This window comes from Littorina saxatilis, linkage group LG12 (genome assembly GCF_037325665.1).
Source record: "Littorina saxatilis isolate snail1 linkage group LG12, US_GU_Lsax_2.0, whole genome shotgun sequence".
In the NCBI taxonomy this organism is placed as follows: domain Eukaryota; kingdom Metazoa; phylum Mollusca; class Gastropoda; order Littorinimorpha; family Littorinidae; genus Littorina; species Littorina saxatilis.
In genome coordinates this window covers 2,029,751-2,044,337 of record NC_090256.1, presented here as the reverse complement: position 1 = coordinate 2,044,337, position 14,587 = coordinate 2,029,751, and the positions used below count along the sequence as shown (strand labels likewise).

The following is a 14,587-nucleotide window of genomic DNA, read 5'->3' as shown; positions in this document are numbered from 1 at the left end:
TTATATATTTTTTTTTATATATATATATATGTAACCGAGTGCCAATTTACTTTACCCTTTCTCACCGAGCACAAACACTCAAAGCAACTGACACAAGTTATATTACCAGGTTCTTTTATTCCATAAGATGAAAAGGGGAATGTGTGGGATAACGGGGGTTTACTTTCAAATACAAAACTTTCAATGTATTACAACAGGACTAAACAACTCCAAAAACAACGCTCTCAATTCTTCACTCTAAAACTATATTCTAAATTCTCCCTCTAAAGCTACACTTTAAAAACACACTAAATCCTTCCTCCAAACTACACTCTAAAACTCTACTCTAAATCCTCACTCTCCACTTTAACCCAAAAAAACACAATAAAACTCTAATCTAAAACAAACGAAATCTAAAAAAAACAACCTAAAAACAATTCTTAAAAAAAAACAAATCTACAAAACCTCACTGAGCCCCTCTAACAAAAAACTAGTCTACAGAACCCAATCCACAAAAACCAGTCTACGAGAACCAGTCTACGAAAACCAGTCTACGAGAACTAATCTACGAAAACCAGTCTACGAGAACTAATCTACGAGAACCAGTCTACGAGAACTAATCTACAAAATCCCCATCTACGAAAACCTAGCTAGAAAACCCATCTACAAGAACCTGGCTAAAATAACCCACTAAAAAACCCGTCTACGAAAACCCCATCTAAAAAGAAAAAACTGAATCTAACTAAACCCCTCTAAAAAGAAAAGACCTGAATCTAACTACACCCCTCTAGAAAGAACTAACCTGAATCTAACTACACCCCTCTAGAAAGAAAAAGACCTGAATCTAACTACACCCCTCTAGAAAGAACCCCGTCGCACACTCTGCCATCCTGCAAACCACAGAATGCACGCCGTAAGCATACGTAAACAACTCAACAATTTCAACTACCACAAACTAACTCTTTGAACAACAAAACACATCATTCCTATCAAATAACATACCTACAATACCGTTCTCTCAAACGGTTTCCTAAAGCATTCAATAAACAAAAGTTTTCCCAAACATTCAACTCACAAAACAGTCTTCATGAACATTCAAATAAATCCTTCCCCAAGCAGCATACTCTTCTTCTCACTGCTTACCCATTTACAGAAAGAAAATTGTATTAACCTACCAGCAAAAGAATTCCTCACATCCCAAAGGATTTCAGCCTGTGACCAAACATGTCACACCGGGCGTCCAGAAAACACACGCACAAAAATATACGTTGTCTTTCTTCAGAATTCCAAGCAGAAAAAAAAGTCTCAGTAGGCCCAGGGCCCAACATCCGCGTGCCTGCGTCACAAGGTTAACACACTTCGACTCGAGGGGTGTCGAGTACCTTGATTTTCTCTACTTGGTGTTTAACATCACCTTCAACTATTCAAAATTACATCGCGGCAGAGAAAAAAAGAGAGATGGAATAAAGTCACCTGTCAATTGTTTCTTATTCACAAAAACATTAATCACAATTTTACTCCAAAAACTTATACCAAAAAACAATCGTTTTACCTATGCAAATTTAAGAATCAGCTCTTCCATTAAACCATTTCAATAGAGACAAAACACGGTCTCGGAAACCTTAGTGGATCCCTGATGGTACAGGGGTACCCGAGTTCACAAGTTTAAACGGATGTACACAAGTGCATGTGCACCGTAACTGTCGTCGGTCACAAGCTCACATATACATAAAGACAAGTTTACAAATATACATTGACACGTGTATACAATAAAAATACATTTAACATACATTTAACATACATTTAACATACATTTAACATACATTTATATGGGTGAAGGTTTGCGAACAGGTAAGGGGTGTAAGAGAGAGAGAGAGAGAGAGAGAGAGAGAGAGAGAGAGAGAGAGAGAGAGAGAGAGAGAGAGAGAGAGAGAGAGAGAGAGAGAGAACACGAACGAACGAACGAACGAACGAACTTTATTACTCAGGATGGAGATTTTAGGCTCACGCCTAGTCTTACAATCTGTCCCTGCTAAACTAAGACATAAAAATAAAGACAATAAAAGGACAATTGTCAATCGCAATCATACAGTATTACTAATTACAACATTACCTATACGAATACATAATGTATGATAGAACATTGAAATGTACATGTATGTCAATGTAATACAAAGGAAAAGAAAAGTCGACTCGCACACACACGCGCGCCGCATGCCTGCAATCACGTTCGCACTCAATACAACACACACATTTACACACACACACACACACACACACACACACACACACACACACACACACACACACACACACACACACACACACACATACACACATGCTCACACACACACACACAGACATATACGCACGCACACACACATACACGCAGACACACACACACACACACACACACACACACACACACACACACACACACTCACACACACACACAACAACAAACTCATCATCATCATCATCATGATCATCGTCGACATCATTATCATCATCAACAAAATATATAGAGGTTAGTGATAGCAATGCATTCTTGCTAGAAACAGCTTCGTGACATCAGATATTTGCGAAGCTGCGCTTTGAAGTGTTTAATCGTGCTTGACCCCTTTATCTCACATGGTAGCGAATTCCAAATTGTTGAGCCCGAAAACGCTAAACTGGTTTTATATAAATCAATACGGGGTAGCGGGAAAATTAATTGGTTTGAGCCATATCTGTCTGTTGCTTTCTGAAATAATGATCGCATGTACTGTGGGGTCTCGTTTATTTGAACCTTAAACATTAAAAGCGCCTTATTAAATTGTCATGAAGTGGGTTGTAGTGTGAATAAAGGATCTTTTCTGAAAACGTGTTCTGCCCTATCTTTTTACACTGACTTCAAACTTCACACCAACACACTCCAAACACAGAATTTTGGGAGGATGCAGACTTATTATTTCCTCACCAAAATATAACACAATTCTTCACTTCAAATACATCAATACGAATCAACTTCTTGAACACACAGTTCACACAACATATAGCATTCACTCAATGCATGTAAATACATAGTATAAAGATACTTTCTCAAAGATAGATTAACGCACAAGATAAGGTGCTGACAGACACTCACGAGTTCGTATCACGGCTCACTGCATGTCGTCATTTACACATCCTTGTGTCGCTGAATCCCGTAGATGATGAATTCCCAGAAACTTTCCTTATAGGTGCCAACACACACCTTTCACGTTTCTCCCCGAGAAACATTTCCGCCATTAGCGAAAATAACTGTCGTCGCTACGACCGGTACGATGAAGACCCCGCCGTCTAGCCATCTGCGCCGATGTGGTCCTTTGCTCTCTACCATCGCTCCGCGCTCTTACGTGTGAGGTCCCTCCCTCGCTCACGTCCTCATGAACCCTCGTCATGGAAACTCCTAAAGAATTAACCCAAGTCTATCTCCTCTTCCTAAACTAAAGTCATGTAACATCTCTCTCGTTCATTCTACATTCACATTCCGTCCACAGACAAAATCCAACTATACTTCATCCATGAATCACTTAATCTATCACTGACACTACCACACATAGTATCACTGTCTTAAACATAACATAAATGCGTAACAGCAATTATGTTCAAGAATTTACCAACGAAAACCATAACACAATCACAACAAGAATTCTCTCAAAACTTCACACTAGAATTTAGTACACTTTGTATACACTTTCATCACATTCCAGCTATGTATTCCAACTTCAATAATATACAACATAGTAAATCATTTACCTTAAGAGACCCGTCTCTTGAAAGAGTACTTGTTCCCCGAACAAGACCGACGTGACGTTATTAAACCCAGACCAGCTACATTTCTCATAAACACAACTCATGTCAAACTAGGGTTTTCTCGTGCAACGCACAAAACTCGTGATAACGCTTCTCCGGTCACCTACGCATCGCACTTTAATATTTAGGGAGGTTAAAAACACGACGTGGTTTCACATCACAAATATGCTACTCACATCTTTGTGACATAAATAATAACTGATCTTTAACTTTAAGTGATAAAAAAAATTAAGGCTGCCAAGCTTTTGATCTCTTGATGTTTGCGGACCCGGCATGATAAGTTTAGCTGCGCGACGTTGAAGAGAATTTACTTTTTTTAAGTGAACATCGCTACAACCATCCTAAAGTGTAGATGCATTATTTAGATGAGGTAAAATATGACCAAAATAAAACAACTTGAGAGCTGAGGTATCAGCGTAATGCTTTAATTTGGAGAGAAGGAACAAGTTTTTAGATAAGGTTTTGGTAACGCGGTTGAGGTGGTACTGCCAATTTAATTCAGCGTCTATTGTGACCCCGAGAACACGATGGCTGGTTACTTGCTCAATGGGTGACTCATTTAAACTGAGATGAAGATTCAGAGGAGCGAGTTGGTGTTTCTGTCGTGTTTTGATCACCATGCATTTAGTTTTGCCTGGGTGTATAATCATTGAGTTTTGTTTACACCAATCAAATATGTTGTTCAAACTTGTTTGAAAAGAGGTTTCAATAGAATGTAAACTTTTACCGGACGTGTAAAGAGAAGAGTCGTCTGCGAAAAGGTCATTAATAACCGTCTTGTTTGATATATAGAGTGGTATATCGTTAATGTAAATGCAAAATAACAGTGGGCCCAAAACTGATCCTTGTGGGACGCCGTGCATTAGCCGTCCTATGGAAGAACGGTTACCATTGAGGAAGACAAACTGCGTTCTGTTCGCTAAATAAGAACAAAAAAAAAGGTAAGTAGGATGCGTCGCCTAAATAACAAGATAATTTCTTTAACAGAATTGTGTGATCAACAATATCAAACGCTTTCTTAAAATCAAGGAAGACGGCGCCGACTGTTTCCGAATGGTTAATGGCAGAGAGCCATGTATCGCATAGTTTAACGAGAGCTGTGTGACACGAATGTTTAGGGCGAAATCCTGATTGAGATGGAGCGAAAAGACCACGGCTTTCCATGTGCAGAAGCAAGCACTTTTGTACATGTTTTTCTAATGGTTTTGATAGAACAGACAATAGCAAAATTGGCCTAAAATTGTTTATGTCGATTAAGTCTTTTGTTTTAGGAAGTGGAATTACTTTTGCGGTTTTAAATATGTCTGGAAACACATTTCGGTCAATACATAAGTTGTACGCATACGTAATTGGCTCAACAAGAAAGGGTAACGCTAACTTGAGTAATGAAGCGGGTATGTTATCGGGTCCCATTGACTTTTTATTACTCAAGTCAGTTATTAGTCGCCCGACTTCGTGGACTGCAATGAATGGGATGTTAAAAGGTTCAACTTCTTTCATATTGGCCTGGCAAAATAATTGAAGAAATTGTGGGCATTCATACTCGCTTTTGTCATTTTCCCTATAGGTAGACTCCAAAAGCTTACTAGGAAGAGGTAAAAAAAAAATCATTAAAGGCACTGGGTGAAATACCAACCGAAGTTGAATGTTGTCGGGTTTTTGATTTTGCAGTTACTTCGTTTATTGCTCTCCATAAGGAAGCGGTATCTTTCTTCTCAGAAACAAGTTTATTAAAATAATGCCTTTTGGCCCGGCGCACGAGGTCTAAGACCTTATTTCTTTGTCTCTTGTAATCAGCTTTTAATGTGTTCTCTTTATAGAAATCGCGAAGAGCCATAGCGTTTATAATGTCTTCATTTAACCACGGGGGAAGTGTGGGGTGCTTAACCCTCTTTTTGCGCAACGGTGCATGCTCATCAATAATTGGCAAACATGCCTCATACAAAGCAGAAAAGGCACTATTTGGACAAGTATGATTGCAAATAAGATGAAAGGGCACAGAAGCAATGTCGCGCAAAAAATCCGTCTCATTGAAATTTTTAAAGGATCTGTACTCAATTGTTGTATGGCCCTTAGGCGGACGTTTTGGTAATAATTTAAAAGACCAAGTGCAAAAAATAGGGCTATGGTCACTTATACTTTCATTGGATACAAACACTTTGGAAACATTACACACATTGTTTGTGAAAATATGATCAATTAACGTTGCACTAGTACTGGTTACTCTTGTTGGATCTTTGATTAATTGCTGAAGACCAAACAGTGATGTAGTAGAAGACCATGCATGTTGCGGTTTATTTAAATCATAATTAAAATCACCTAAGAGGAGAATGTTAGAATTACAGTTATTAACGTTGTCCATCATGCGCACAAAATCGTCAATCCATGCAAGTGAAAAGGCTGAATTTTTATATATATACCCCACTAACACAAAAAAAGATTTAGAGTGTTTTATCTCCGGCCAGATGCACTCCACATTCTCTGACTCCAAATCAATTCTCCTTCTTGTGATTTTCACAATACTGTCATGGACGTACAGCACAAGTCCAGTATGATTAGACCGGTTGCTGTCGCGTCTTAAATTGTATAGTTAGTAATGTCATTAGAGGTGTCGTCGATCCTGGAATCAAGGCGAGTTTCACTAAGTCCAAACAAATGAATTGGCTTGCAATTGTTTGGTCGGTTTAACATTAAGCACACATCTGGAACTTTGTTAAACAAATGATAAACGTTAAGGTGTCCTCTACGAAGGCCAGATGTAGAATCACCCAACGGCATAATTAGGTCACGATGTAGGTCAGATCAGAGAAAAGTATTTTCCTTTTGTCACAGTAAAACCGGACAAGAAAAAGGAAAAGCAAATGTCAGTGTCCACCAAGGCACTTAAATTGTCTGTGATGAAAACCGCCACAGAGAGTTTAAAAAAAACTCAGTGTAATTCCAACACACAAGAACACTTTTGCAGAACAGGTACCACGGGTAGCAACAATAGAGAATAACTGTAAATAAAAGAAAACCGTGAAAAGAGAAAAAAGTGAAAGAAAATACAACAATAAAATCAACAACAATCCAATTCTAACGGAAATTGAGGATACCAATCAATCAATGGAGTTTGTAGTAGACTACCACACTCACAATTTATCACAGAACTCAGAACTTACGTGAGTGTTATCAGGAAAGGGCCCTTTTGGGCTTCTACTCGGCACACTTCACGAACCATCTATCAATCAATCTATCAATCAATCAATGAGTCTTATATCGCGCATATTCCGTGGGTACAGTTCTAGGCGCTCTGCAGTGATGCCGTGTGAGATGAAATTTTATACGGCCAGTAGATTGCAGCCATTTCGGCGCATATTTACCTTTCACGGCCTATTATTCCAAGTCACACGGGTATAGGTAGACAATTATTAACTGTGCCTAAGCAATTTTGTCAGGAAAGACCCTTTTGTCAATCGTGGGATCTTTAACGTGCACACCCAATGTAGTGTACACGGGGGGAGGTTCGGACACCGAAGAGAGTCTGCACACAAAGTTGACTCTGTGAAATAAATTTCCGCCGAACCTGGGATCGAACTCACGCTGACAGCGGCCAACTGAATACAAATCCAGCGCGCTACCAACTGAGCTACATCCCCGCCCATATATCTACCCTACGCTACAACCTTCAAGACACAGATTCCGAAACAAAGCACTAGTAAGTCGATGTTAAGGGGCTTATTGTCCGTCAGGTCCTAATTGCCTATATTGGACATGAATTGGTTTATACGATTCGAGTTTTACGCCCTCACGGCTTTTTGATGTATGCGTGTTTAGGTGGTATCAGCCATCTGCACTTATGGTAGAATGACCAAGATCTTTAACGTGCCATTGTGGTGAAACGGGGGTGGGAGATGGATACCGTCTCGGGGTCTGCACATAAAGTTGACCCGTGTCCGTCCCGGCCCGGATTTGAACCAGCGACCTCTCGATCACAAGTCCAGTGCTCTACCACCTGAGCTACCCGGGGCCCCCAAACAAAGCAAAAATTACTATTACACAGATATAATTGGACCAAGCCAGCTTCTCCTCTACACTACACACAGTTGCCAAAAAACAAGCCACAAATTAATACGGCATGGCGATTGGTTGCTGGAAGCGAAAGGCCTGAAGGTAGTTAACATAGGCCTGCATTACTGCTGGGTGTACAGGCGGCGGGACGATTGGACGGGCGGAGTCAGGAAGCACATTGTTGAACGCCGTAGGTTGCAGGTGACGTGGGGCGGGGTCAGACACCTGATAGGCGCCAACGCCATGTTGCATACCTGTCATTGGGCCTTGGACAGGGCGATAGTCTCCCTTCTCGAAGTAGGACCCACGCGGTGGGACGGGGGCTGCAACCACAGCATGGGGTAGCGCTGCTCTGAAGTCGGGAGGTGGCGGCGGCCGATGATGCGAAACGAAGTGTCCAGGCGGGAGGGTCGGCGTGACGTCCTGATGACGAGGTGTAGAGGAGACGAAGGGGGGAGCGTTCCACTGTTGATCACGCTGTTGCAGGTGCGGGTACTCAGCGTCGTAGTGATGACTTGGAGGGTTTACTGGGCTGACCGTAACCACCTTGCTTGGAGGCCATTTGGGGGGGGGGGGGGGCGGGGCGTGCTGTTTGCGGGAGATGGTTTGCCTGGGAGGACGATGTTGAAAGGGGAAAAGGGTTTCAGCCAACCTGGCTGTCCCCTTAGGGCTTGGGTGAATCCTGTCACATACACGCATGGATGAGAGAGAGAGAGAGAGAGAGAGAGAGAGAGAGAGAGAGAGAGAGAGAGAGAGAGAGAGAGATGGTGGTGGTCTAAGTAATTGTTATTGAGTACAGGTTCAATTAAAACAAAACGGGTTTGTGAACATAGAAGGCTTTTAAACTGGACACGTGTAATAGGAGACAAAAAAACACCCCCAAAAACAGGATCAATCAAAAATGATCCTTGTACTTGTTCCAATCAGCATTAAATTGTTTGAATATTGCCACTAATGAAGGCGTTATATCTTTCTATTCTAAATCGTTGTTGTACAATTTTCGTAAAAATATCAATGTGTGGCAGCATGTCTTTCAGTCTTGCGGTATACAAATAATATTTTGAGAACTTAAGGCGTGACGCGAGAATTCCGATTGTGCCGTCTTCTTGTGTCGTTTAACACCAGATATTTTACCATGCTTTCGAAGAGTCAGAGGTTCAAGAACACGCGTTTTTAATTCGGACAGTTCCAATCCAGGAATTTGAGGCAAAAGGCACGCAAGCACAGCAAGTTGGATAAACAGAACAGTACATGGCTTGCTGTGTGATACCAGGTCTAGCTATTACACTCGTTGCTTTTTCAAATATAGAAAAACTTGCATTGTTTCAAATTTCAATGTTTACAAAAATAAACTACAGTATTCGTATAAACCTGGTATAAAGCAGAAAACCATGTAGTATTCTCTATATCCACGCCTACCTGCTCACATCATGTGCAAAAAAGTTTGAATATATGTAATTGTGCTCACAGCCAGAACCCCGAGTTCCACCTCTTGGACGTGGTGGATCACCCAGACGAGTGTGCCGTTGCCAAGGAGACTATCACCAAGTGTGACAACGAAGAGGAACGGAGGTTTACCATCGCGATCTGCAGCGACTTGCTGTCCAACAGGAGGTAGGGATAATAAAGTTGAACCCACCTTTCAAGATCCCTACGATTTAAAACTCCCCGATCTTGTTCTCTCAGATGTTCTGTTCATAACCTCCTATGTAGAGGTCACATGCCTCGTCTCAGTGATTATTAAAAATAATGGTCGAAGTTAGCGGATCATGAAAAATGGGACTAGCAGACGAACATTTGCACCCGTGTTCCAACGTTAATTACTGTATGAAGTTCAGTTTTCTGGGGAAAATAGTGTATGAAACCGCTTTATGTTGTTTAAATTGATGAGATGTGTGCATTTGGTTGCGTGTGATCTGTTTATAAAATGAAATATTGTTGAAAACTGACCGTCGGATTGCAGTCAGTGTTGTCGAAGAAACTGAGTGAAAAGAAAGGGAACTACTCTTGTCGCTAGAGTATGAGTTACTTACCTTGGGAATTTGCTTGTGATGAACGTTTGTGCACGGCAGATCTAGATTCAGAAAACAACCGTACTCATGGATTTTATATGGAGATTCATGTGTTCAGGCCTGTAGTTGTTAATTTAAATGCGGTATGCTTGTATTGTTTGCTCCAGAAATGTATACTTCGTACATTAGAGCGTTCGGAACTTTTCAGACGCAAAAGTAGTACCGAAACAGAACAGCTTCTCAACCCATTGCACTATCGAGGATTCAGGTTGTTGCTGGCTCGTTATTTGTTTGGTTGCTGGGTCATTATCGAAAAATAACTAGCTCTACAAGTTTACAGAGGTAAAGAAGCAAAGGGGGGAATAAGTAAATGTATTCCCCCCTCTGCTTCTTTACCTCTGTAAACTTGTAGTAGTTCCCCTTCTTTTCACTCAGTTTCTTCGACAACAGACTGCAATCCGACGGTCAGTTTTCAACAATATTTCATTTAATAAACAGATCACACGCAACCAAATGCACACATCTCATCAATTGAAACAACATAAAGCGGTTTCATACACTATTTTCCCCAGAAAACTGAACTTCATACAGTTTTTAACGTTGGAACACGGGTGCAAAAGTTCGTCTGCTAGTCCCATTTGACGAAAGAACATTATCCTAAGCGATACCAAAACATATACAGAACACACAATATCTGCCTTTGCCGCCACAGCTAAAGCTCGCATTTTTCATGATCCGCTAACTTCGACCATTATTTTTGATAATCACTGAGACTCGGCATGAAACCTCTACATACACCACCCCCTTTTTTAAGACTCTTTTTTTAAGACCTCGTCTATCAAGATTGTCATAGGTCTTAAAAGTGTGTTCCAGACCGCCTGATTTCATACTCCTTCCCTATAATAAGACCTTGTTCTCTCAGATGTCCTGTTCATTAGTTAATCCCCCCCCCCCCTTTAAAGACTCCTTTTTAAAACCTCATGTACCAATATTTACGTAGGTCTTTTTAAGACCCCCCGACTTAAGACTCCCTTCCTTTTAAGGTCTTGTTCTCTCAGAGTTTCTGTTCATAACCTTTTGTAAATTTACCCCTCCCCCCTTTTTAAGACTCCCTTTTAAGCCCTCATGTATCAGGATTTGTGTACGTCTTAAAACGGTGGTTCTACTGCAATTTACTCAAACCTGCCCTGTCGACCTCTTCTCGAGAACGAGCACCTCCCGATAACGACCTCCTTAAACGGTCCCCGACGAGTTGTGAGTTGTTTTTTTCTGATTAATTCTCCCTACCATAGCGACCACCTGTCTATAATGATCAACTTGGTCGGTGACGTTGGTGGCTTGTGTAGAGAGGTTCAACTGTTGGAGCACAGTTATATAGAAATACAGTGGGGGGAAAAGCTACATGGAGAGGTCATTACAATTTACATCAACTGTTGGAGCACAGTTATATAGGAATACAGTGGGGGGAAAAGCTACATGGAGAGGTCATTACAATTTACATCAACTGTTGGAGCACAGTTATATAGGAATACAGTGGGGGGAAAAGCTACATGGAGAGGTCATTACAATTTACATCAACTGTTGGAGCACAGTTATATAGGAATACAGTGGGGGGAAAAGCTACATGGAGAGGTCATTACAATGTACATCAACTGTTGGAGCACAGTTATATAGGAATACAGTGGGGGGAAAAGCTACATGGAGAGGTCATTACAATTTACATCAACTGTTGGAGCACAGTTATATAGGAATAGAGTGGGGGGAAAAGCTACATGGAGAGGTCATTACAATTTACATCAACTGTTGGAGCACAGTTATATAGGAATACAGTGGGGGGAAAAGCTACATGGAGAGGTCATTACAATTTACATCAACTGTTGGAGCACAGTTATATAGGAATACAGTGGGGGGAAAAGCTACATGGAGAGGTCATTACAATTTACATCAACTGTTGGAGCACAGTTATATAGGAATACAGTGGGGGGAAAAGCTACATGGAGAGGTCATTACAATTTACATCAACTGTTGGAGCACAGTTATATAGGAATACAGTGGGGGGAAAAGCTACATGGAGAGGTCATTACAATTTACATCAACTGTTGGAGCACAGTTATATAGGAATAGAGTGGGGGGAAAAGCTACATGGAGAGGTCATTACAATTTACATCAACTGTTGGAGCACAGTTATATAGGAATACAGTGGGGGGAAAAGCTACATGGAGAGGTCATTACAATTTACATCAACTGTTGGAGCACAGTTATATAGGAACAGAGTGGGGGGAAAAGCTACATGGAGAGGTCATTACAATTTACATCAACTGTTGGAGCACAGTTATATAGGAATACAGTGGGGGGAAAAGCTACATGGAGAGGTCATTACAATTTACATCAACTGTTGGAGCACAGTTATATAGGAATACAGTGGGGGGAAAAGCTACATGGAGAGGTCATTACAATTTACATCAACTGTTGGAGCACAGTTATATAGGAATACAGTGGGGGGAAAAGCTACATGGAGAGGTCATTACAATTTACATCAACTGTTGGAGCACAGTTATATAGGAATACAGTGGGGGGAAAAGCTACATGGAGAGGTCATTACAATTTACATCAACTGTTGGAGCACAGTTATATAGGAATACAGTGGGGGGAAAAGCTACATGGAGAGGTCATTACAATTTACATCAACTGTTGGAGCACAGTTATATAGGAATACAGTGGGGGGAAAAGCTACATGGAGAGGTCATTACAATTTACATCAACTGTTGGAGCACAGTTATATAGGAATACAGTGGGGGGAAAAGCTACATGGAGAGGTCATTACAATTTACATCAACTGTTGGAGCACAGTTATATAGGAATACAGTGGGGGGAAAAGCTACATGGAGAGGTCATTACAATTTACATCAACTGTTGGAGCACAGTTATATAGGAATACAGTGGGGGGAAAAGCTACATGGAGAGGTCATTACAATTTACATCAACTGTTGGAGCACAGTTATATAGGAATACAGTGGGGGGAAAAGCTACATGGAGAGGTCATTACAATTTACATCAACTGTTGGAGCACAGTTATATAGGAATACAGTGGGGGGAAAAGCTACATGGAGAGGTCATTACAATTTACATCAACTGTTGGAGCACAGTTATATAGGAATACAGTGGGGGGAAAAGCTACATGGAGAGGTCATTACAATTTACATCAACTGTTGGAGCACAGTTATATAGGAATACAGTGGGGGGAAAAGCTACATGGAGAGGTCATTACAATTTACATCAACTGTTGGAGCACAGTTATATAGGAATACAGTGGGGGGAAAAGCTACATGGAGAGGTCATTACAATTTACATCAACTGTTGGAGCACAGTTATATAGGAATACAGTGGGGGGAAAAGCTACATGGAGAGGTCATTACAATTTACATCAACTGTTGGAGCACAGTTATATAGGAATACAGTGGGGGGAAAAGCTACATGGAGAGGTCATTACAATTTACATCAACTGTTGGAGCACAGTTATATAGGAATACAGTGGGGGGAAAAGCTACATGGAGAGGTCATTACAATTTACATCAACTGTTGGAGCACAGTTATATAGGAATACAGTGGGGGGAAAAGCTACATGGAGAGGTCATTACAATTTACATCAACTGTTGGAGCACAGTTATATAGGAATACAGTGGGGGGAAAAGCTACATGGAGAGGTCATTACAATTTACATCAACTGTTGGAGCACAGTTATATAGGAATACAGTGGGGGGGGAAAGCTACACGGAGAGGTCATTACAATTTACATCAACTGTTGGAGCACAGTTATATAGGAATACAGTGGGGGGGGAAAGCTACATGGAGAGGTCATTACAATTTACATCAACTGTTGGAGCACAGTTATATAGGAATACAGTGGGGGGAAAAGCTACATGGAGAGGTCATTACAATTTACATCAACTGTTGGAGCACAGTTATATAGGAATACAGTGGGGGGAAAAGCTACATGGAGAGGTCATTACAATTTACATCAACTGTTGGAGCACAGTTATATAGGAAGACAGTGGGGGGAAAAGCTACATGGAGAGGTCATTACAATTTACATCAACTGTTGGAGCACAGTTATATAGGAACACAGTGGGGGGAAAAGCTACATGGAGAGGTCATTACAATTTACATCAACTGTTGGAGCACAGTTATATAGGAATACAGTGGGGGGAAAAGATACATGGAGAGGTCATTACAATTTACATCAACTGTTGGAGCACAGTTATATAGGAATACAGTGGGGGGAAAAGCTACATGGAGAGGTCATTACAATTTACATCAACTGTTGGAGCACAGTTATATAGGAATACAGTGGGGGGAAAAGCTACATGGAGAGGTCATTACAATTTACATCAACTGTTGGAGCACAGTTATATAGGAATACAGTGGGGGGAAAAGCTACATGGAGAGGTCATTACAATTTACATCAACTGTTGGAGCACAGTTATATAGGATTACAGTGGGGGAAAAAGCTACATGGAGAGGTCATTACAATTTACATCAACTGTTGGAGCACAGTTATATAGGAATACAGTGGGGGGAAAAGCTACATGGAGAGGTCATTACAATTTACATCAACTGTTGGAGCGCAGTTATATAGGATTACAGTGGGGGGAAAAGCTACATGGAGAGGTCATTACAATTTACATCAACTGTTGGAGCACAGTTATATA

At 40.9% G+C, this 14,587-nt stretch overlaps 1 protein-coding gene across 1 annotated transcript in view; it reads left to right on the top strand.

The window, feature by feature from the left end:
* LOC138981036 (uncharacterized) overlaps window positions 1–14,587 on the top strand; it is a 41,837-nt gene that overhangs the window by 25,177 nt on the left and 2,073 nt on the right. Inside the window, exon 11 of the mRNA XM_070353835.1 lies at window positions 9,337–9,480. Within this exon, the coding sequence (XP_070209936.1) occupies window positions 9,337–9,480 (144 nt within the window). The remainder of the gene's footprint in view (window positions 1–9,336; window positions 9,481–14,587) is intronic.